The sequence below is a fragment of the Bos indicus x Bos taurus genome, chromosome X, assembly GCF_003369695.1.
Source record: "Bos indicus x Bos taurus breed Angus x Brahman F1 hybrid chromosome X, Bos_hybrid_MaternalHap_v2.0, whole genome shotgun sequence".
NCBI lineage: Eukaryota > Metazoa > Chordata > Mammalia > Artiodactyla > Bovidae > Bos > Bos indicus x Bos taurus.
In genome coordinates this window covers 52,187,621-52,212,574 of record NC_040105.1, presented here as the reverse complement: position 1 = coordinate 52,212,574, position 24,954 = coordinate 52,187,621, and the positions used below count along the sequence as shown (strand labels likewise).

At 42.1% G+C, this 24,954-nt stretch overlaps 1 protein-coding gene across 4 annotated transcripts in view; it reads right to left on the bottom strand.

Annotated features, from left to right (window-relative positions):
* Nucleotides 1-2,472: 2,472 nt before the first annotated feature.
* The window catches only part of SMC1A (structural maintenance of chromosomes 1A), a 47,370-nt gene continuing 24,888 nt past the window's right edge, over nt 2,473-24,954 (bottom strand). Inside the window, exons 20-26 of one of the 4 annotated variants that reach the window (XM_027533826.1) lie at nt 18,309-18,465; nt 17,481-17,635; nt 17,218-17,369; nt 15,999-16,068; nt 15,595-15,705; nt 3,696-3,828; nt 2,473-3,086 (exon numbers count right to left, since the gene is read on the bottom strand). In XM_027533826.1, coding sequence (XP_027389627.1) covers nt 3,730-3,828; nt 15,595-15,705; nt 15,999-16,068; nt 17,218-17,369; nt 17,481-17,635; nt 18,309-18,465 — 744 coding nt within the window. In that variant the 3' untranslated portion in view covers nt 2,473-3,086; nt 3,696-3,729. Of the gene's footprint in view, nt 3,087-3,695; nt 3,829-9,267; nt 15,172-15,594; nt 15,706-15,998; nt 16,069-17,217; nt 17,370-17,480; nt 17,636-18,308; nt 18,466-24,954 lie in introns of those variants that run through there. The other 3 variants (XM_027533827.1, XM_027533825.1, XM_027533828.1) reach the window with 3 other exon arrangements.

Below are 24,954 nucleotides of genomic sequence, written 5' to 3'. Positions count from 1 at the left end.
GGTTATACAACACTGTACTTATAGTCAACAATAATATATACTTCAAAATTTATCAAGAGGGTTGATCTCATGTTGTGTTGTTACCACATAGATGCACACACAAAGTAAAACAGAGGCTATGCATACTCTGCAGCCCAGAAATCCCACTTCTAAGTATGTTTCCTAGTGAATTCTCCATGTATATGAAGAGTCATATACAAGAATGCTTACTGCAACATTATTTATAGTAGTAAAAACCTATAAACAACCTGAATGTCTGTGGAGTGCTGTGTGGCAATTCGTATGAATAAACTAGAGCATTTGTATTAGTATGTATAGATTCTAAAATTAATGTTAAAGAATATTTTTGTAATGTTTTGTATAAAAGTGTTTTCAACAAAAAAAGTATGAAGGAAAAAAACATAAGCTTTCAGAGTTAGGGAAAACAAGTCGTCAACAAAAATTGAAAACCCAGCTTCCAATTAGCAACACTACATGCTAAAAGCAGTACTTACACAATTCAGAGGCAAACTGTTTTTTAATATAGAATTCTAAAGACAAACTATCATTCAAATATAAAGGTAAAATAATGCTAAATTTTAAGATATGCCAAGACCACAAAATTTACCTTCTTAGGAAGTTACTTGAGAATGTCTTCAAGAAAACATGTGACGTATCAGTCAGGATTGTTGACTGCAAGTGACAGAAGCTGCCTCTAGTTAACTTAAGCAGAAGAGGGACATATTGCCAGGTCATTTTTGTAGCTCACAGAAGTCTGGAGAATTGAGCAGGAGAAGCCACAGCTAAGGTCACACTGTGGGGACAACTGGATCCAAATGCTATGGGCACTGCAAGCCCCACTGCTCTGACCCCTGGACATCATCCTATCATCACATGCCACCGAAGACAAACTCTAATCATCTGTCTGTTTTCATTTATTTGTGGTCAACTTTAGGATTGTGTTAATCATGTTCTTCAGTCCATGGCATATTATTTTCATCAGTCCATTCAAGGCCCCTCTTTTGCTTGATTTCACTGTAGTATTATTTTTCCCTCAGTTCCCACCCCTTCCCCGAATCTCCTCCCAGCTCAGTAACTCTAGTGTATGTCATGTATACACACTTCCAACTCATCTTCCATAGATCTCCTTACATATATGCACATCCATGATATTATAGTATTGTTTTACATTTACACAAATGGTAAATTTGTGCTATAAACCTCATTCTCTTTATCTTTACCATTCAACACTAGGTTTCAGAGACTTATGTAGCTACATGTAAATTCAACTATTTTCTTTCTATTGTTTTATTTATTCCATCCTATGAATATATCACAGTTTGCTTATCCAGTCCCATGGTGATGGTCACCTGGATTGCTTTCAATTCTTCACTACCATAAACAATGCTGGTTTCCTCGGTGGCTTGGTGGTAAAGAGTCCTCCTGCAATGCAGGAGACACAAGAGATGAAGTTTGATCCCTGGGTTGGGAAGATCCCCTGGAGAAGGAAATGGCAACCCACTCCAGTATTTTTGCCTGGGAAATCCCATGGACAGTGAAGCCTGGCAGACTACAGTTTATGGGTTGCAAGGAATTGGACGTGACTGAGTGACTAAGCAAGCAAGCAAGCATAAACAATGCTGCAACAAACCACCTCAACAATATTTCCCTAATGACCTGTGTTAAGTATTCTCTGGAATATATACCCAGGAGTGCAATTGCTGGGTTGTAGGGTATACATATACTCTACAGGAGGTACTGCCAAACTATTCTCTGGAACACCTGTACCATTTTACACTCCACCCAGTTTTCTTTTCCTCTCATCATCAGTGCTTTGATGATATCTGACTTTCTCCATGTTGCCATTCTTGTAGTGATTTCTCAATGTTATTTTAATTTTCATTTCTCTATCTGCAGAGTTGAAAATCTCTTAATGTATTCAAGTTTCCCCTTGTGTTAATTCAAGTTTTTCCTTCTGTTAATTACTCATTTCCTTTTCCCATTTTCCTCTTGGATTTACTATCTTCTTTTTCTAGTTATTAATCTTTTGTCAGTTTTACATATTGCAAGCATATTCTCCTAATTTGTCATCTGCTTGTTAATCTTATATATTCCTGTCTCCTTTGTGTTGTTCACACTGGATTCAAAGCTATGACTAGAATATTCGGTCCTTGTCGCCTGGTGGGCAAGGAAAAAAGTCTAACTACCTTTGGTTTCCATAGAGGAAGTGGGGGCCTGCCTCTCATTGAGACTCACATGAAGAGGAATCCCTCCAAATAGGATGAAGATTTAAATACTAGGCAGCCAATAGAGTTCACTCCTTTGGTTATCCAACATATACCTTTCATCCCAGATTTACTCTAAAAATATGCTTTCACAATATAGTGCCTCATATAACCAAAAAATGCACATTCCTTCTCTAAAGGGAGACAGCAACAACATAAGTTATAATGCTTTCATGTGCAAGCAATATAAAACCCAACTCAAACTGGCTTAAATAATAAATGCAATTTATTGGCTCACTTAACTGACAAGTCCATAGGCAGGGAAGACTTCAGGCCCGGTATGATCAGGAATATGGATCCATTTCTCTGTAATTCTCTTGGCTCTGCCTTCTCCATTTGTCAGCTCCATTCTCAGGTAAGCCTTCCACATGCTCAACAGATGGCTAACAACAGCAATCAGACTACATACTTCTTTGTTCGTGTCCAAGGGAAGACAGCTATGTCTTCCCTCAAAATCTGAACAAAAAGCTTCAGTGATTGGATCATCTCTGAACCAATCATCACTGTGATAATGTGGGAGATTACTCAGATTGGTTTATATCATAAAGTTCTATACCTAGAGCTGGCAATGGGGTCAATTCCACTCAAATTGCACAGCTATTAATACAATGGGGGAGGAGAGGAATGGATGGTGGAGAACAACTACAAAGGCCACTACAAAGGAGTAAACTAACAAAGAGGAAGATGTAAGGTCCAGGAAAGATTGGGTCCAACCCAGAAGAGTAATGAAGGGACGTCCCAGGATGACAGTTGTGCTGCAGGCCTACAGAGCAACCAGTCCAAATTGGAGCAGGAAGACGGAGGGCTCCAGGAGGAAGGTATCTGGGGAAAAAGGGGATTCAAATGATTTTATACTTTCCTTAAGAATTTGGAACAACTTAAGAAGGAGATAAAGTCAGACAATGCAAGGAAAAAAGAAAGGCAATTAGAAACTCTAGGAAAAAACATAAACTGTATAAGAAAAGAAATGTAATCCTAGGACACTGGAGCATTAGGAACAACATTTACATAATTATAACAACATAAACACTTTATTGACTTTAAACCTTTAGAATGACCTGTTAGCAAAGTATGGATGATTTAATTTTGGTTATCAAACAGAATGTAAATATTATTAATCTTGTTAATATAAAAGTATAAATGAGAGAAGTTGAGAGATTGAAAGAGGGAATACAAATCTATTATTTAAAGGTACAAAGGTAAGAAATAGAGGACATATAATTAAGGACATGTCTATATATTGGGGGCATGGGAGGAGGGCAGTCGGTGGTATTAATAGCAGGAAGTAACAGATAATGTCTAAAAGTGGTAAGTTGATAAATAGAAAAAAATTGTACATTACTTAAAGATATGAAGATTATTATCAGAAAAGTAAAAAATAAACAGTTATAAGTAGACTAGTAGATTTCTAGGACAAGATGGCAGACTTACCACATGTTTATCTCCATTCCCACCTGAAACCTTGCTAAAATAATAGTAAAGGAATAAAAAAAAGTATAAAAACACAATGACGAAGAGAATGTCCGTCAGGAGCAGGTCCATCAGCGAAAGAGATTCCAAATGTCTGGAAGATAGGAAGAAAATGGAGGATTGATGATTGATGAAGCATGGTGGAGGAAGCCACAGCCTGGAGTATACATGGAGGTGATGCCACTGAGGAGGAGTTGATCTTTCTGTGTAGTAGCCTAGAATGTTTTGGGTCTTAACAATGCCAGGTATGATATAGAGCATGAGTGAGATGTTGGTCTGAAAACAGGGTGATAAATTGTGAAGCTGTATATTGAACTGTTAACCCATCCCTCTGTGTACAATTCACAGTAGCCAGGTGTCTACCCATTACGCAAAACTAGACATTTCTTTTCTAAGGCAATTTGAACAAGCTCAGAGAAAGATCTTTATGTTTTGGCACAGCATAGTAGTCAGCTATTTTCCAATCATTCTAAAGGTAAGCCACCAGTCACCTAGCCCTGTACCCCATACACAGAGCTTTGAATCCAATTTTATTGCTGTGTTCTTAAATATGAGCAAACCACTATACATTACCAGGGACCTGAGAAAAGATTACAAATTGAAAGAGACTACAATAAGCAAATGGGGGAAAAACAAATCCCAAAGGAAATAAATATTTCAAAGAACACAATGATATATAAAAATACCTCTATTACTCCAAGAGAGATTCAAGATAACAGCACATCCATTAAACAAGTACAGAATGCTATAAGAAAAGATAACATGAATGGATATTTGGAAATTTTAAAATGTGATTGGCAAAATGAAGAGAAATGCAGGGCTTTCCTGGTGGTCCAGTGGTTAAGAATCTGCCTGCCAATTCAGGGGACACAGATTCCATCCCTAGTCCGGGAAGATTCCACGTGCTGCGTGGCAACCAAGCCTATGTGCCAAAATTGCCAAGCCTGTGCTCTAGAGCCAGTGAACCACTACTGAACCCACGTGCCTAGAGAAGCCTGTGCATCACAACTAGAGAGCAGCCCCCACTTACAACAACTAGAGGAAGCCCACGTGGGACAACAAAGACCCAATGCAAGAAGGAAGAAAGGGAGGAAGAAAAGAAGGAAGAAGAAGGGAAGAAAAGAAATGCAAGAGAAGAGTTGGAAAATAAAGTTAAATCTTCTTCCAGAAAGTAAACAAAAACAAAGGGAGAGAGAAAACTAGGAAGGGGAGAAGGAAGGAGGTAGGAGGTGTGGCAGCAGTAGAGAGAACAGATGAAAATACAAAGATCAATTCAGAAAGTCTAACATTCCACTTTAATGAGTTCCAGGAGAGAACAACAACAACAAAATAAAACAGAAAAGAGGAACGTATCAAAGAATTTTATCAAAGAATATAAGAGGATTTTCCAGAATTAAAGAATTTCAAAATGAAGAAGCCTATCCAATGACCAATACAATGAATGACATCCCAAAACTTAAAACACATAATTAGGAAATTTTAAAATACCACAAATATAGTTTTCAAAAAATTACTATTTAAAGAGGGGAGTGAATGGAGTAGAAGTACTTTTCCCTATTCCTCTCCCCAGGTACAGCTAAAATCCTGGGACATTACATATAAACATAAGACTGAGAAGTAGAGAGAAGGCAAACCTGCTGAGGACCTCAGTAGCAGAGGAGCAACGTAGTGGTGATTTCTTTTGGTTTCCTTTTTACCTCACATATCCTAGACTTGGTGCTGGATAAGATGGTAATTAGATAATAACCATTCTACTCCAGCCAAACACCACAGGAAAAACTGTAGTCCCACCACCAAAGGCCAAGTGGGGAGCCTAGACTTCTACCTTTGCTGGCTATAAAGAGTAACTCTTCCCCTCCTCACTGGGGTAGTGTTTGGGAAGGCTGAGTGGGGAGCCAGAACTCCCACCCTCATCTAAGAGTAATGAGGAAACCCTCTCTCTGGGGTATGAACAGACATTGAGTGGGGATACTGGACTTCCATGCCCATCTGATAGTAACAAGTCAGTGTCTCCTCTTTCACTGCTGGAACAGTGTCTGAGGAGGCAAGTTAAAACAAGATATTTAAGTAATCCTCATATTTAACCCAATACCCCAAATCCCCAGGTTTCAACTGAAAATCACTCATCATACCAAGAACCAAGAAAATCTCAATTTGAATGAGAAAAGACACTCAATAGACTCAACACCATGATGACAGAGATGTTAAAAATCATCTGACAAGGGTTTTTAAGGAGCCCCATCATAAAAATGCTTTAATGGACAATAAGGAATATGCTTAAAACAAGTGAAAAAATACAAATTGTCAGTAAAGAAATAGAAGATATAAAGAAGAATCAAATGGAAATTGTAGAACTGAAAAATACAATAACCCAAACAAAATGGATGGATGGCAAAAAAGGAGGGGACAGAGGAGAGAATCAGTTAACTGGAATACAGAACAACAGAAATTACCCAATCTGGAAAAAGAGAGAAAATAGACTAGAAAAAAAGTGAACAGAGCCTCAGGGACCTGCAACACTATAAGAAAAAAATCTAACATTCATGTCTTTGAGGTCCCAGAAAGACAGAAGAAATAAATGAGTTAATATTTACATAAGAGCAATGAGACTTCAAAGTTCTGTGGGAAAATGGCTTTGAATCTCAAACTTTAGGGGACATCCCTGGCGATCCAGTGGTTAAGACTCTGTGCTTTCACTGCAGGGAGCATGAGTTCAATCCCTGGTCAGGGAAGTAATATCCTAATATCCTGCGAATGCCTCAAGCTACAGCCACAAAACCACAATCAATCAATCAAACAAAAAAAAGCCCATAAGAAATGAAACTTTATATCCAAGCATAAGAATGGAATACAGTATCCAGGAAGTCTATCTCCTATACAACCTTTCTGAGAAGTTACTTGAGGATGTATACTATCAAAACAACAGAAAAAAACAGACACAGCAAAAACCTTGGGAACCACCAGTAAATAGTCATATAAGCAAGGAAAGCTGTGAAGGAAAGTTCCAAAATGACAGTCATGCATCAGGCCTGGAGAACAACTAGTCCAGATTTGAGAAAGGGATGGAGGATTCCAAGAGGGTCTTTTTTGTTTGGGGGGCGGTAGACTTGATGTACCTAATGTAATAGAGGTTTTTGAGAAGAAAAAATGGAATATATGAAAAAGTAAAATAGTGAAAGAGAAACAGAATTAGAAACTTCCAAAAAGATGAAAAACTGCTACAAGGAAAAAATTATAAAAGTACATCAATTGGCTCTGCAATGAATATTTAGTCATGTTAATAATAATAGTTTATTGCTTTTAAACTTTTAGGATCAAACTAAAGACAACACACACAGAAAAAGCCTTAATCTGATTACAGAATAGAATTCAATGTTACCAACTTTGATATATAAAAGACCAGATGATAGGAGTTGAGAGGTTGAACAGTGGGGAAGAAGGCAAATAGGAAAGGTATTCTCATCTAACAAAGTTCTGGTTCAGAAAAATGGTCTCTCGCTCATGGAACAAGGAATCCCAGTGTTGCTTAAATTCAGAAAAGTTATCTAATAGAGAAACTAAATCATATTAAAAACAGGAAGGACAAGAGTTGAACTTGGTGTAAATTATTTAAATCCTCATCTGTCATAGCAGGACATAAAAGACACATCATATGGCATATTATTTAGAAGTGGGGACAACGATCAGAAGAAATAACTAAAAGTGGATGCTAATAACAAGATGGTAGATGTCCAACTCTTAGCGACCCCATGGACTATACAGCCCATGGAATTCTCCAAGCCAGAATACTGGAGTGGGTAGCCATTCCCTTCTCCAGGAGATCTTCCCAACCCAGGCATCAAACCCAGGTCTCCCACATTGCAGGTGGATTCTTTACCAGCTGAGCCACAAGGAAAGTCCAAGAACACTGGAGTGGGTAGCCTATCCTTTCTCCAGGGTATCTTCCTGATCCAGGAATCGAACCGGGGTCTGCTGCATTACAGGCAGATTCTTTACCAACTGTGCTATCACGCAGGGAAGCCCCTCAGAAGTTATTTAACAGAGCAACTAAATCATATTACAAGCAGGAAGGACAAGAGTTGAACTTGGTGTAAATTATCTAAATCCTTATCTGTCATAGCAGGACATGAAAGACACATCATATGGAATATTATTTATATATGGAAATAACAATCAGAAGAAATAACTAAAAGTGGATGCTAATAACAAGATGGTAGAGTAGGGATGGGGGCATGTGTGTCAGTACTTTTTTGGTACTGGTTTATTGTTTTATGAACATTGTGTATGTATTACTTCTATTTTAAAATGAACACGTATTTTAAATTAATTTTTAAAAACAGAAAAAGGACATTCCTGCCTACCACTTAACTCCCTCCCCCCAAATACCCTTGTTTCTGGCAGACCTAATGGTAACAGAATATAAAAATCTGAGAAACCTTGGAGTCTCCTTTCCTACCTCTCCCTTAAATGTAGCTTTACTGCAGTCAAAGTGGAATATTCATTAACCCAGACTTGCCATACTTGCTTGGAAAAAATATTACTCCTTATCTCCATTAGTTGGAATCTTCCCTATTGTTCAAGGCTTAGCTCAAATTCCACCTCCTCCAATGTCTTCCTTAGTCCACTGGCAGAACTTTCTCCCTCTATGACACATGCACGTTCTTTATTCAAATGTTATTTATGTCAATGTTTCATGCCCCCAACCATCCTTCATACCAGCTATTAGAGTCACCTTCCTAAAATACCAATCTGTCACTTCTCTGCTTCAAACCCTTCTTCGGTTTCCTATTGCCCATAGAATGAAAGCTAAGTTTGATTGCCTGGTTTCCACTTCTTCCACTGGTCCCCCCAAAACCCATGTGCTTTCACACTATATATCTTTCTTAAGCAGTTCTTCTGTTGGCAGTATTCTTTCCTCCGTTTCTACATGGTAAACAGAAATTCTTCCTTCAAGTGCCCCCTTCTCTATTAAGGCTTTCCTGAAAACTCCCTCCATCCCACCCCACCCCAGGAAGAACCACCTAATGGTCATATTCTCTACTCTGCCTCATCTACACTTGTCAGTTCTTTTGTCACAGTTGATGCACTTATCTGCTTAATTATCTGAGCCCTCAGGTAAACTGAATTCCTGGAGTATAGGGAATATATCTTATCTCCAGAACCAAGCACAGGGCTTGACATGCTGCAGGAGCTCAATATATGCTTGCTGAATGAATGGATGGCAAAGTGATGACTAAGTGAATACTGGAAAGAACAAATGAGCAAATGCTTATACTATTGCATGAATGATAATAAGTGAATGAATGAGTTATCCAGAAGTAATGAATAAATGAATGACTGGATGAGAAAAAGCCGTCAATGAGTAAGTGAATGAAAAGTTCCCGTGCCAGTGAGGGTGTGAGAGAAGAATGAATTTCCACCTGTGTCTTGGTTCAAACCTACCTGTAAGATCTTCTGCCCTATTCTCCACCCATCTAAAGTACACACCACAGTGTTAACCTTTTTTAAATTATAAGGAACAGACACACTCAGCTTAGTGATGGAGATTTATTGAAGCATTCACAGGGAAATAAGGAAGACAAAAACAGCTACATAGGCAGCCTCACAGAACAGAAACTTGAAAATGGTTTATGATCCAAAGCAGCGCTAGAGCCTGGCTTATCTTGTCACCCCCTCAGCTGCAGGCATCTGTTGCTCCCTTCTCTAGTGCTTCTCAAAATGGTGACTCAACTTCTTTCTGGCAGTGTTTATACTCCTCCTACTGCTACTGACTACCTTCTCTCTGCTCCCCTCCACGCCAGCCAGTGGCCTTCGGGGCACAGCTTCTGGGCCTCCTGGCTCCTGCAGCTTCCTGGCTTCTGGGGCTTCAGCTCCAATTAATCGGGGGCTTCTCTGTGCTGTAACTTCTGCTTGCCTGGTCTATCCTGCTGCCTCTTTGATTCTTGCTGCCTCACTGCCACACGGTTGCAGCTACCTTGGGGCTCTTGCAGTCTCATTTCTTCTGCTGCCACATGGATCTTGTCTGTTCAAGCCTTCTGCTGCTTCGTGGATCTCACAGATTCAGGGTTTTGTCTCATGGTTTCTGTTCCTCTAGGCTACTGCTACATCGTGGCTCCTATTGCTTCATGGCTTCTGTGTCCTTTTGGCCCATTGTCTTGCTGCTTCATGGCTTCTGCTACCTGTGGCCCCACATTCTCACATGCCTCATGGTTTTTGCAGCTTTCTCCTTGTTTTTGCTATTCAGTTTCTGACATCCCTCATCCACATCTGCCTTGCTAAATTCTAATTGTCCACTTCTTCTGAATGCCTCACATTCAGCCTCTCTGAAAAAGGATCTGATTGTTTCATACATTTACCATCTCATACAGGCCATGGCTAGGAGATAGAGTTCTTACATCAGTCTACCTAATAGAACCATCGTCCAGCTTAGAGACTGGCTGTCCATGAGTAAGATACTATCCCAACTTTGTCATCTGTGGCCAGGATTGTGAGGTCACATGGTACAGAGCATGGCAACTCATGCTTAATCCCTTAAAAGGGACTGTGGGCATGGCAGGTCTGCTGAGGGCTTCCAAAAGGGAGCAGTGTAACTGGCAAGCTTCTTGTTCGCCTGTCCAGTACCAGTGACTTTCAAAGGCCAACCTTCTCCTTGGCCTGTTCTGCCTGTTCTGATCTGCAATGGGAGAAATCAAGGCTCTAGGGGCAATGTGGAAAGGGAACTTAGGCTCCAGTTCTGGCTCCTACATTTCCTAGTAGTGGGGCCTTAGGCAAGTTTCTTCCCCACTGAGAGCCTCAGGAGGGGACTGGACGAAGTCTGTAGGTTCCCTTACAGGTCTGATGTTTGAGTATCTCCCTTTAGGTTACTGTATAAGGGACGTAAGTCTTATCTGGGGAAGCCCTCAAAAACATCTGAGGTAGGAAAGAGGGAGTCAAGAGTCCCACCTTGGAAGGGCACAGGAGGTGCTTAGCCAAGATTTATTGAACTCAATGAATGAATCAATGGCTGGGGAGGAGGGGGAGACCACACAGCACACAGACAATGTTTACTTAACTTGAGGAATTTCAATTGCTGAGGAGGCTGGAAGGAGATTCTGATTCAGATGGATGATGAAGGAGAATGATTGGGACAGAGTAGGAATCTTGGCTATTAACCAGCATTCATTCTATCCTCCCAGTCACACTTCACATCCAATAATCAGTCACCAAGTCTGCTTCATCTCTTCCTTTAATGGCTCACACCTTATCATCTCCAATCCAGTCCCACTGCCCTTGCCCTTCAGTAGACTAGTATTTTCAAGTTCCCTAACTAATATGTCTCCATTTTCTCCTTCACACATGCATTCATTCATTGAAAAACTATTTTTTGGATGCGTATTTGGGGTCAGGTACTGTGCTTTTTGCTGGGTGTATACTAGTAGCAAGATAGTCCCACACCCACCCCTGTGGGGCTTATAGCTTATTTGGAGAGATAAAATAGGCAAATATAAAACTGTGAGAATTGAACTGGGAAACTAAGGGAGCATAAAGTTTGAGCATCTAACCTAATCTGCTTCCACACTGGCCAGCCAGAAAGGGGTTTGTTTCTTATCTAGTCTCCTCTGCTGTCTCCAACCCACAGTTCCCAAACCTGGCTGCACCCTAGTTACATCCTCACATTTATAAGCTCTCCAGATGCTGAGGCCCCCACCCAGTTATGAAAACTGAATTTTTAGGTGGTGGTGGTGGAGGGTGTCATCCAGGATGCACCATGTGTTTCTGGTATACAGCCAGTTAGGGAACCAAACTGTTCTGAGAGGTAAATCTGTTCTATAGCCAGGCTCTTACGACTCTCTTCAAATCTGGTTCCTGACTACCTCTCCAGCTTCACTTCCTGCTACTTTTCCCCAGCCCAGGAAACCTTATGGCTCAGTATTTCTGAACTGGTGGGCTGTTTCTTGACCGCAGGTCTTGTGCATACTGTTCCCACTACCTGCAAATCCCTTCCAACTCCTCAACTGGCTAATTCCTACCAGTGCTTCGAGACTCAGCTCAGGTTTCACGTCCTAGACTAGAGAATGTCTTCCCTGAACCTCTACCTAAGCTAGATGCCCTTCCTATATCCATGCTCCTGTCATAGCGCTGATCACATTGGTTTATGAATTGCCTCCCCAACTAGACACTGAGCTCCTCAAGGACAGGATAAAGATTTGGTTCATGTTTGGGTCCCCAGACTAAGGCTACTAGGTCCAGAACATAAGGGAGTCAACCTAGTGTCCCCCAACTAGCCCTAGGGATTTCACTCAGGTCCAGCTGGCTAGGAGGCAGTGTGACACAAGAGAAAGTACTGGGCAAACAGAGGAGATCCTAGTTGAAGTTTAGGCTCTGCAACGGAACCACTGGGATCTCAAGACAAGTCATCTCACCTCTCTGAGCCTCAGGATTTAAATCCTTTGTAGCACTTTTGTTCCTATGTGCCAGGGCCTTAGCCTGAGACAATTTATGTAATGCTTTCTACCTCATGAGGTAGGGATTAGTTACCCAGATTATCATCCACACCTACTGAGTTAGATTTCCAGGCGTGGGACCAGAGCAAGGAGCTCCACATCCTTTGGACACGGGAGTGCAGCAAGGAACTGCTGCTTTTCATTATAAGCCCTTCTGTAATATTTTATTTTCTAACTGGTGTATATATTGCTTTGATTCTTAAAAAGGAAAAAGAGGGAGTTCACTGGTGGCCTAATGGTCAAGATTCTGGGCTTTCACTACCACAGCCCAGGTTCAATCCCTGGTTGGGGAACTGAGATCCTGCAAGCCACACAGTGCAGACAGGAAAAAAAAAAAGAAAAAGAAAAAGCTTCACAGGTGATTCCAGTGAACAGCCAAGGTTGATAACCACCCTCACAATGGAGAAAACACAAGACCGATGGAGGGCCTGGGTTCAAACCTTCACTGCTACCTGGTAGGTGGGTTACTTCACCTTCCTGGGCCTCAGTCTGCTTATCTGTAAAGTGGGAAGAATAGCAATTACTACCTTTAAAAGCCTGTGATGATCTAGATGTTAGCCAAATTGCTTTAGATATATTTCATCTTCCTTACATGGTTGCAAGGTAGGTGTATATTATCTCCTTTCCTTCGTGAGGAAACCGAGACTCAGGGAGGTGAAATAACAGGCTCAGGTTTCTGCAGCTAGGATTTGAATCAGGGTGACTCCCAAATTGTGCTTTTCCACATATGCCAGCATTTCCCAAATTATGGCACACACACCACAAGTGGTATGTGATTTCTTTGGTTGAACACAAACATTTATTTTGTCTTGATGTCCCTTTTAATATGTATTAGAAAATACATACTTAGCACATCAAACCCATTGTTTCATGGTTATCGCTACTTAGGATGAAACTAAAGTAGATAACAATATTAGACCTAAGACAACCTCAAGAAAAATACTGGGTAAATAGTACGGGAGGGCAATTTGGAATTATCTATTAAAAACAAAAGTATACATAGCCTATGACTCTGCAATTCAATTTCTAGGAATCTACCCTAGGTAAGTTTTCACACACACACAAATGCTCCTGCTTAGCATCCTATAAAAGCAAAAACAGAAAACAGTCTATCACATGAGAAATGGGTAAATAAAATGTGGTAGAGTCACATAATGGCAATCTACCTAACAATTACAAAGGATGAACTGCTTCTACATTTAGCAACATGCATAGATCTCAAAAATATAGCTAAGCAAAGAAAGAAAACTGCAGAATGAGTCAATATATCATCTGCATTAAACACAATATATTCAATGAATTCACATGTAAGTCTTAAAGTTAAGATGGATGTACAACAGACATTACAGCAATTAAGATGCGATGGGAGAATGGTAGTTGAATGACTACTATTATTTGTAACAATCTAATTTCTTAAAAAGAAAATTCACTCATTACTTGGGTAATTACAATTGATTAAACCTTTAAAAAACAAAAATGTAGTATATAGATGAGGACAAGGTGATGGTCTGATGGTATATGTGAAGAAGCAAAGACTGATCTCCTGGCAGCACACTGAGCTGCCTCTGCAACTAACAGTTATTTCCCAAAAGGAACATCGCATGCATTCAGCCAGGATGTGGCCCAGGCTACCTCTCCCCTACCTCCTAACAACCCAGGTTGAGATCTAGGCACTCAGTTATACATGATTTAAGCTATAGGGTTCCTTGTGCCCTCCATTTACCAGGTAAACCCCATAAATGCCCTGGAACTTCTCCAATAACCAGAACATTCACCATCTCCCAAATCTGGAGGCTCCTTCTGTCCTTAACAATTGGGATCAGAAGCCCTCAGGCGTTAGGCATGTGAAGACTTGTATTCTGAGGTGTTGGCACCTACTGGACTCTAAGCAAGGATAAGGCCTCCAGTGAGGAGTTTGACATCATTAAATCCTATGAGGTAGGTAAATACTGTTAGCCCCATTTTATAAATGAGGAAACTGAGGCACAGAAAGGTCAAATGACTTGCCCAGCGCCAAACTAGAAAGTAATAAAAAATGGGACTAGAACTGTCCTCAGAGCCCAGACTCTGCTCCTAGTACCCAACCAAATCCTACCAACTTAAGGTCCAGCTCAAAAGTGACCTCCGGAAGGCCTGGAGGTGATCGTCCTCTTTTCAAATTCAAAGCACCTATACCTGATTCAGCTAACCATGGGAACTCATGAACTAGCATCTTCCTAGTAGGAGGGTAGAGATCATGTCTGACTCAGTTCTGTATTCCTAGCATAGAGTCTGACAAACAGGTGTTCAGTATGTGTCTGATGAACACACAAAATGAATGAAAACATGAATGAGGGCAGTTTCACGTAACTGCCTGAATCCTATGAGGTCCGGAATACTTCTGCCCAGCTCCAGGGTGCTGTCATACTAAGCTCTCTTGGAATCAAATTCAGCCTAGGCTCCTTCTAAAATGGGTCTCTAATATCTGTATTATTTTGCAAGCACACCCACATACGCACATGTGGACATATATACACACACATACATACCCACACACAAGCAAAATGCAAGGGGGCCCAAAGAACCCATGATTATGGATGATGGGAGAAGGTCTGAAAGGGAGGAAAGGGGATGGACAGATGGCCCTGTTCAGCTCAGTTCAGCTCAGCTCAGCACCTCCTTCCAGAGGCCAGGATGCTCCCTGAAGCTCAGGAATTTTTGCTCCAGAACTAACATCACCTCTGTTCCTCTTCGTGCTTGATAGCAGTGCCTAAATCCCATGATTATACCAAACAGGGACAGGAAGTAGGGGAAGGTTGGGAACCAAATATCCAGAGATTGGGAGAGGGGCAGCTTAAGGATCCAGACTGGGTAGGAGGGCAGAACTACTGCTACTGCTCATTGGGGTTGGGGTTGGCATCTGGGTACTTGGTGAGGTCGAAGGTCAGGACTTTGCTGATCACACAGTCCCCTTGCTGAAGGAGGAGGGAGAAAAAGAAAAATAAAATTGTAAGGAGAGAATTAAGAGGGGTCTAGTGCCCTAGGACTGGGGAGCTTCAAACCCTCCTCCCTACATACCTGCCCAAAGCCCAGGCTCTGGTTCTCTGGGTGTGAGAAGATTTGCTCAGTCCCATGTGCCTTCTCTACCTGCCTATTTCTGTACTTTTGTTCTTTTCTCTGTCTGGGTGCCTCTGCCCTGCCTTTCTACCTGTCCCCAAATCCAATGGCCCTGCCCAGCTGGGCTGGTAAGCCTCCAGGACAGGGCTCCAACAAGGCTGTTCATGAACTGAGTCCCTATGCTCCCCCACCCGCCGTGCCCCTCCACTGCAGCCTTCCCTTCCTGCCCTGGGGAGTCAGGCAGGGAGTGGGGGCTGGCTCCTGAGCCAGGCCCGCCCTACCTCAGGGTAGACTCCAATGAGGCTCTCAGCCTTGGTGTAGAACTCCTCCTTGAGAGAAATGACGATGGCCTGGAAGTTGCAAGTTGACTGCTCCTTGATGTAATTTGCCACCTGTGGGAGGGGCCACCGAGCATTTAGTAGGGCTGAAGCCCTAACACTCCCTGGCTTATACAGTCAGAACCAGAGGTGGGGGGGTGGGGGGGGTAGGGTAGCGGGTGGAAGGTTGGGGGAAGAGAGGCTGAGAGGAGGCTACTGACTAGTACAGTGTGGATGACCCTTGGCCCAGCCTCCCGGGCACAGAGAACAGGCGGCAGGAACGGCTAGGGCACACTCAGGAGTTGTTCCCAGAAACCCAGCCCCAACTTGGGGGCCTCTTTCCCGGGCCCCACTTTCCTTGCACCCACCTTGCCAATGTTGGTGTTATCCAGGGCAGCATCGATCTCATCCAGGACGAAGAAAGGGGCTGGCTTGTAGCTGGGAGGGAACCGGTAGGTAAGCTGATACTGATGGGAGCAGAGGTAGGGCATGACAGCCCTAGGGCCCATCACACAGGCCAGCACCCCCTTCCGTTTCTTCAGAGACTAAAAACCCCAGGTGTGAATGTTGCCTGAGTCCCTAAAGGCCAGTACACCAACCGAACTCTCTTGTGCTCCAGGATCCATCCATCCATCTCTGCTTTGCATCCATCTCTGCGCTCCAGGATCCCGCAGAACCAAAAGACATGGTCCTCTCTGGAGTGTCCAGGTTGGTTGAGGAGATAAAGCTGTCCTAGGCTCTGGTCATACTGACCAAGCTACCTGGAGGTCGACCCCCACCTACCCACTCACACCATGTCTCCCTGTCTGCGCATGTTGTACCCTCTGCCTTGGAATGCCTACTGGTCTCCCTGGCTAACTTCTACTTATCCTTTGCATTTCCTACTCAAGTGTCACCTGCCCTTGAAAGCCTTTCTTGGCCACCCACACCCTCCCAGATTGGGTTGGTGGCTCTCCTCTGTGCGTCCAACAGCACACACGGTCACCCAGTTACAACATTTAGCTCACTGTTTACACATCTGGCTTCCACTAGACCATGAGCTCCTTGAGGACAGAAACCATGTCTGACTCATCTGTGTCCCTAATCCCCCAACAGGGTCTGGTAAAGAGCAGCCATCAAGAAATGCTCACTGACTGATGCTGTACAATCAAGCACTAAGTTGTAGGGGGGAGTCAGATTCAAGTACTGTTGGCATTTAGGAAGGGGAGGTAAGGATATGCCACAGTGGTTGAAGCAGGCTTCCTAGAGGAAGAGGAGGAGGAGAATGCAATGTGAAGGGGTGGTAGGTGACGGCCAAGCTAGATTTGCATGAAAAGGGCTTATGAGCCAGCAACCATGTGAGCAAAAGCTTGGAGGTGGGACTGAACACATGCAGGGGAGGGCATGCTGAATGGATGAGGGTGGATTGGGAAGATAAGTCCAGGAAACCAAGGACAGATATGCTGCAGCAGGTAGGGAAACAGATGCAATCCAGAGTCCACCAGATCATCTTCACCTCTGCAGATCTATGCATATCCTTGGACCCCAGAGCCTCCAGCGGCCTCAGCACAGTCTCCACCAACTGCCCTGCAGGGGGCACAGCCTTACCTGTGGATGGCAAAGAGCAGGGCCAGAGCTGCAACTGTTTTTTCCCCCCCTGACAAGTTGTCCATGGGTCGGAAGCGTTTGCCAGGAGCCACACAGTTGTAGTTTATGCCATCCAAGTAGGGCTCCTCAGGGTTCTCAGGGCCCAGGAACGCCTAGGGGGAAAGGAGATGGGTCAGGTCTAGATGGGGATGAGGACAGGAAGCCTAGAGGGAAGGTCAAATGAGGATGGGTAGGGGTCATTTGGGCAAGGGGCTCCAGCCTACCTGAGCACTGCTGTTACGAGACAGGGCCTTGTAGATCTCATCAATGTTGGTGGCCACCGATTCAAAACAGGCATTGAAGCGGTCAAAGCGTTCCTTCTTGATCTGTTCAAATGCCTGCTTGGCCTTCTTGGCTCGCTTTCGGGCTGCCTCAAATTCTACCACAAGGGAAAGACAGGTGACCCCTCAGTACCCAGGCTCTGCCAGGGCTGAGATCCATGCTCTGGCAAAAACAAGTAACAATACACAAAGCAGGAACATCCCACAGGGAGGAATGCCTGGGGAGGGGCCCAAGAAGACAATTCCATAATCACCTGTGTCCAGTGGGCTGGTCACATGCTATGTGACCTTAGGCAGGTCATTCATTCTCTAAACCTCAGCAGTTCTCTACTCTAAAGCAGATGTGATAATTCCCTACTACTTAGGGCTCTTGGGAGTTTTGAGTAAGCATGTAAAAACAGGAGCTGTTGGTATGTACAATAGGCCCCTGCCATACCTCCAGACTCCTGCCTTCATCTTGCTGCTGCTGCTAAGTCGCTTCAGTCGTGTCCAACTCTGTGCAACCCATAGACGGCAGCCCACCAGGCTCCCCCGTCCCTGGGATTCTCCAGGCAAGAACACTGGAGTGGGTTGCCATTTCCTTCTCCAATGCATGAAAGTGAAAAGTGAAAGTGAAGTCGCTCAGTCGTGTCCAACTCTTAGCGACCCCATGGACTGCAAGCCTACCAGGCTCCTCCGTCCTTGGGATTTTCCAGGCAAGAGTACTGGAGTGGGGTGCCATTGCCTTCTCCAGCCTTCATCTTAGGCCTGAGTAAAAGAAGAAACTCTTACCGTCTGAGGTCTCTTGGAACTTGTCTCGGACACTTTCCAGCTTTTCCATGGCCTTCATGTTGGGGGCAGCAATACGCTGGAGCACACTCTGCTGCTCATTCAGCTTCTGCTGCAGCGTGTTCATCTCCTGCTTGATCTCCTCCTCAGCCTGGGCATCCTGCAAAGCCCAGGCCCAGCAGCATTAAGAAGGGCCAGGCCCCTACAGAGACACCTGATCCAGCGGGGGCCTGCTCCCATGCACAAGGCAGGTTCTTTTTCCTAACCCTGCTCCTCTCATCAGATCCTGACCAAAGTAACCATTTCCCACTGTCCCTAGAAATTACAGGCTCACGTCACTTTTCTCATCTCTAGCCCTTCCCCTTTGGACTGCAAGGAGATCAAACCAGTCAATGCTAAAGAAAATCAACTCTGAACATTCACTGGAAAGACTGATGCTGAAGCTGAGGCTCCAATACTTTGGGCACCTAATGTGAAGAGCTGACTTATTGGAAAAAATCCTGATGCTGGGAAAAATAGAAGGCAGGAGGAGAAGGGGATGACACAGGACAAGATGGCATCACTGACTCACTGGACATGAGTTTGAACAAGCTCCGTGAGATGGTGAAGGACAAGGAAGCCTGGCATGCTGCAATCCATGGGGACATAAAGGAGTCGGACACAGCTGAGCATCTGAACAACAATAATAAAGCCCTTCCTCCAGGCCCTGTCAGCCTCTCCATCTCTCAGCTGATGGTGTCCCTCTCTGGCTCTCAGCCCAGGTCATGAGCGAACACCATGTCAGAGTGACCTATAGGCTCCCACACAGGGTGGTCTGGACTTCATTTACAGCTGTACAATGAATAAGACAATGCATATTTTCTGCTCAGATCACTACACCTGAGCAAATTCCACTTGAACTTGGTTTTAAATCTTATGGATACTGCAATGCATATCTGGGCTTGTGCCTTTCTGTCACTTTTAGTCAATAAATATTACTAAATGCCTTCCAACACCAGGCACTGGCCCCTCATATCCCGTGAGCCTGGGCTCCTGTACTCATAGAGCTCATGGAATAACAGAGGAATGTATGTAAGTAAACAATCTCATATAGTGAATACCCAAACAATGTTAAACAGACGATGATGGGTCAGCACACAAGTGCACTTACTCAGATACGGGTTAGGGAAGGCTTTCAGGAATATTTTTAAGCTCAGGCCTATAGGATGAATGGTGAGAATGGAGAGAAGGAATAGTCTTCTATGCAGATATCACATGCAAAACCAGGGTTTATCCATGGTTCATTCAAGGAAATCAAAGCAATTCAAAAGAATAACCAACTTTAATGAACTTCAAAAGCCAAATGGGAATTCCCTGGTGGTCCAGTGGTTAGGATTTGGTGTTTTCATTGCTGGAGTCTGGGTTCAATACCTGATCAGGGAATTAAGATTCTACAAACCAAGCGGCGCAGGGAAAAAAAAAAAAAGTGCCAAATAAAGGGCAATTCAACATGGCAACAGTAGCAACTGTTGTGTGTGTGTGTGTGTGTGTGTGTGTGTGTGTGCGCGCGCGCGCGCATGCACGTGCACTAGACAGAGGCAAGGCTGGAGGCACATGAAGAAGCTCAATGATAAAAGTGTCTTTTATGCCTTGTAAGACATTTGGGCTTTATCTTAGGTGAGGGTGCCACTGAATGACTTCAAGCACAGGAAGGATACACACACACACACACACACACACACACACACACACACATATACGTTTTTGAAAAAAAGCCTTTTTGAACATCCCTCTCTATATATAATGCTATGGAGTGATTCATGGATTCAGTAGAAATATGAAAGGTACACAACAGAATGCTATCTTTTATCTAAGAGAGAGAATGTGAATATATTTGCATTTAAGTATGTTTGTATTTTAAACATACAACAACAAAATGCTAATCCAAAAACTGAAATGGTCACACATAGAGGGAGGTGAAATTAGACAAGAAAAGAAACTAAACTTCTCTTCACATACTTTGTATTATACTTCTGGTTTTAGAATCAAATGAAGAATTTACATAATTATAAAACAAAATTAAGTTGAATCAAAATGTGAAAGCCACTGGGTTAAAAAAGAAATATTAGGGGAACAAGATATTCACAAGATGCCAAAAAGTCACCCTAAAGATGCCTTATTACTTACAATGGTAAAAGTGTATGCTTACTATTGAGAAATCTGGCAATAGATACCTTAACTGAGGCTCAAACTTAGCATCATGCATAGTAGGACACTGACACGTGCCTCCTGCAATATAAAGTACACTAGGGAATTTCCTGGTGGTCTAGTGATTAGGACTCAGCACTTTCATTGGCATGGCCCAGGTTCAATCCCTGGTCAGGGAACTAAGATTCCACAAATCACTCAGCACAGCCAGGGGCAGGGATGGGGCTGGGGGATGATATGCAGTGAAATGTTCTTGCCAAAAAATTACTTAACCCAAACATATCAAGCCTCTAAAACAGTTCAAACTTCCAATTTATAGGAAATACAAGGTTAGGAGGAACAGATATAGCATCCAGTCCCATCACTTCATGGCAAATAGATGGAGAAACAGTGGAAGCAGTGGCTGACTTTTATTTTTCTGGGCTCCAAAATCACTGCAGATGGTGACTGCAGCCATGAAATTAAAAGATGCTTGCTTCTTGGAAGGAAAGTTATGACTAACCTAGAAAGAAAGTGGAGTCGCTCAGTCATGTCTGACTCTTTGCGACCCCATGGACTGTAGCCCACCAGGCTCCTCCGCCCATGGGATTTTCCAGGCAAGAGTACTGGAGTGGGCTGCCATTTCCTTCTTTAGGCGATCTTCCTGACCCAGGGATCGAACCCAGGTCTCCCGCATTGTAGACAGACGCTCTATCATCTGAGCCACCAGGGAAGTCCTAGATAGCATGTTAAAAAGCAGAGACATTACTTTGCCAACAAAGGTCCGTCTAGTCAAGGCTATGGTTTTTCCAGTAGTCATGTATGGATGTGAGAGTTGGACTATAAAGAAAGCTGAGTGCCAAAGAATTGATGCTTTTGAACTGTGGTGTTGGAGAAGACTCTTGAGAGTTTCTTGGACTGCAAGGAGATCCAACCAGTCCACCCTAAAAGAAATCAGTCCTGAATATTCATTGGAAGGACTGATGTTGAAGCTGAAACTCCAATACTTTGGCCACCTGATGGGAAGAACTGACTCATTGGCAAAGACCCTGATGCCGGGAAAGATTGAAGGCAGGAGGAGAAGGGGACGACAGAGGATGTGATGGTTGGATGGCATCACTGACTCAATGGACATGAGTTTGAGTAAACTCTGGAAGTTGGCAATGGACAGGGAGGCCTGGCGTGCTGCAGTCCATTGGGTCGCAAACAGATGGACAAGACTGAGCAACTGAACTGAATTGAACTGAGAAAAAGAAGTCAGAGCTTTTCAGAGAAATGGCTAATTCCATATCTGGGGTGGAAAATGTAAAGGATGAGCCTGGATGGACACACCAGAAATCAAGGAAGATATCAAAGAGTATAAGAGTTGTGTCAAAATTATTCAGAAGCCAATTTGAATGAGTCCCCATGGGCCAAAGATGCCAACAACTTCATGCAACAAGGATAATAATAAGAGTGCAACACATCAAATGTTTAAATCTAAAAGTTCATAACAACATGAAAACAACTCTGTGGCCATATCTTGAGAATGCCAAAGAACCAACTCATTATAAACTGACAAAGAGAAAGAATCCAGCACATATATCCTGCCTTTCCTATACAAAATACCCCAGGGTAACCAAATAATTGATGAGAGAAAATCTCTTTACAGTGTTTTAGCTAATAAAGAAATGATAGAATAAGACGACCATTTTGCAACCCTCGACAAATTATATAATGGGTCTAGGCAATAACCATCATGGTTGCAAGCTATACAAAAAGAGCTACTGACCAGATGTTATAAACCTCTTGATGGAAGTAACGACCTCATTTGAAGCAGTCTTGACCAAATAAACCCCAAAACTTGAATCGAATCAAACCTCTAGATTTGAGCTGTCCAATATACTGGCCATAAGCCACACATCACTACTGAGCATGAAAAATGCAGCTAGTGTGACTGAGGAACTAAAGTTTTTATTTTACTGAATGTTAGATAATTTAAATTTAAAAACTGATAATTCAGTTACTACGAAACTTCTAAGTATATTTGGAACAACTTGGGTATGTGGTTCTCTGTTTTCAATTGTAAATTTTAGGATATCTAAATACAGATCAAGTATTTTTGAAGAAAATTTAGAATGCAAATGGAGATATGCTAGAAGTGTAAAACAGATAATGAATTTTGAAAACTCAGTACAGAGAGCTGGTCAAATATCTCATCAATAAATTTTATAATGTTTACCATTGAAATGTTAATTCTTTTGGATATACTGGGTTAAACAAAATATAGTATTATAATTAATTTCACTTTTTAAAAGTTACACATGTGATTCATACTATATCTGTATTTAACAGCACTGATCAACATCTAACTACCCACTTACAGGAACTACAGGGTCTAGCAGAACTCATTTTTTTGCTTTGTTCTGGGGCAATATTTTAAAAACCACAGGACATAATCAACAGTATAGAACGTAGAAAATCCTTCAGGAAAAATAAGCAAATTTCTTCAACAACAATAAATATTGTAGAGAAAAACTTTTAGATTAAATGAGACATCAACCAATCACTAAATCAATTATCTCTTTCATTTTATTTGACTCTCAATTCAAACAAGCAAAGTGTGTGTGTGTGTAATAATCTGGGAAATGTGAATACTGATCATAATATTAAGGAATTATATAATAATATATAACTCCAATGTCAAGCTATTGGGTTTTTGGTATGATAATTCTAAATATTTTGAAGAATTTTCTCTTATAGAGATACATTCTGAAATATTTACAATACAAATGAAATGACATGGTGTCCAGAATTTACTTTTAAATATCCTGGGGGTGGGGAGGGCGGAGAGGATGGCGTGTGCGGGGGTGCACATGAAACAAGTTTGGCCATGAGTTGATAACTGCTGAAACTGGTGATGGCCATGAGGCAGCACTGTACTATTTTACTTATGCATGTGAAGTTTTCTGTAATAAAAACCTAAAACTAAGAACAGCAAAAATTAACGTGAAGTGGCTCCCAATGGCCAAGAATGGGATACTACGAGTATCAGAAAGAAAAATGACTCCAAATAGACTGAAAAATACCAAAATGCATTTAAGCACTTAAATTCATAAAAAATATAAATTAGAAACCTTACTGATTACCTTTAAAGGTTATAAGGGCAACCAACTCTAAAAGCTGAGAAATAAAGGCAAGGAATTAAGTATTTATTCTACCTTTTCTGTACTAACTGTATTTCAAAGGAACTAAACAGTTGATGTGAGAAAGTTCTTTTTAGAAATCCAATTAATAAACATAGAAGGAATGAAAAAAATCAGAAAATTACCATTTTGCAGCCCTTAATAGATATAGGCAACGATCATTTGTTAATGACTGCTAAAACCTGCTGTGAAAGGCTGATAGGGAACTTGATAAAATTCCCTTAGAAAACTGATGGGGCTAACAACACCTTAACCTGGTGATCATGATTGTTTTTCTTTTTTAACTTTACATTATGTAAATCTTGAAACATTCACAAAAATGCAGATAATGATAAAATGAACCCTCACGTACCTATTATCAGCTTCAATAATTATCAACTCATGGCAAATACGCTGCCATCTACACCCAATTCCTTTCTATATTCAATTATTTTCAAGCAAATCTCAGACATTTCATCCATAAATAATTTCAGTATGTATTTATAAAACAGGGATTCTGAATCTCAGCACTAATATTTCGGGCCAGATGATTTGTTGTTGTGGGTAGTGTCCCTTGTGTACTGTAGGATTTTAGCAGCATCCCTGGTGTCTATCCACTGGATACTGGTAGTAACCCCTGTTCTAGTTCTGACAAGTGGGTGTGAAAGGAGTATCTCCAGACATTACCAAATGTCCCCTGGGGAGGCAAAATCTACCCCACCCATTGAGAACCACTGTTGTAAAACTAAGAATGTTTTTACCACAATACCATTATCACCTAGAAATATTAACAGCAATTCCTGAACATCCATCATAAACTATCTGGACAGTGTTCAAATCATCCTGATCATGCTACGTAAAAAAATTTTTTACAGGTTTTTCAAAGCAAGTTCCACATAACGTGCCCACATTACACTTGGTTGTATGTCTCTTAATTCTCATTTAATCTATAAATTCCCCTGCCTCTCTTTTCTTTGCAATGGATTCAAGGGAGGGTGACAAATTTTAGCTCGTTGATTTGTTTCATAAGTCTATAAAAGTTCTCCCTTTCTGTTTATTTCTTTCTTCCCATTTATTTATGGAAGAGACAAGGTCTTTTGTCCTTTTGAGGTTTCCACAGTCTGGATTTAGCTAACTGTATCCCTGTGCTTTATTTAACATGTTCCTCTGGCATCAGTGTTTCATATAATTGGTGGATATAAAATCTTAGTATTTCATAGGTAATGTCGTGTATTCATCAAATCTTATCACTACAAAGACAGAACTGATATTCAGTGTCTACTGATGTGATGCAAAAGGAAGTTTATAAGTACACAGCA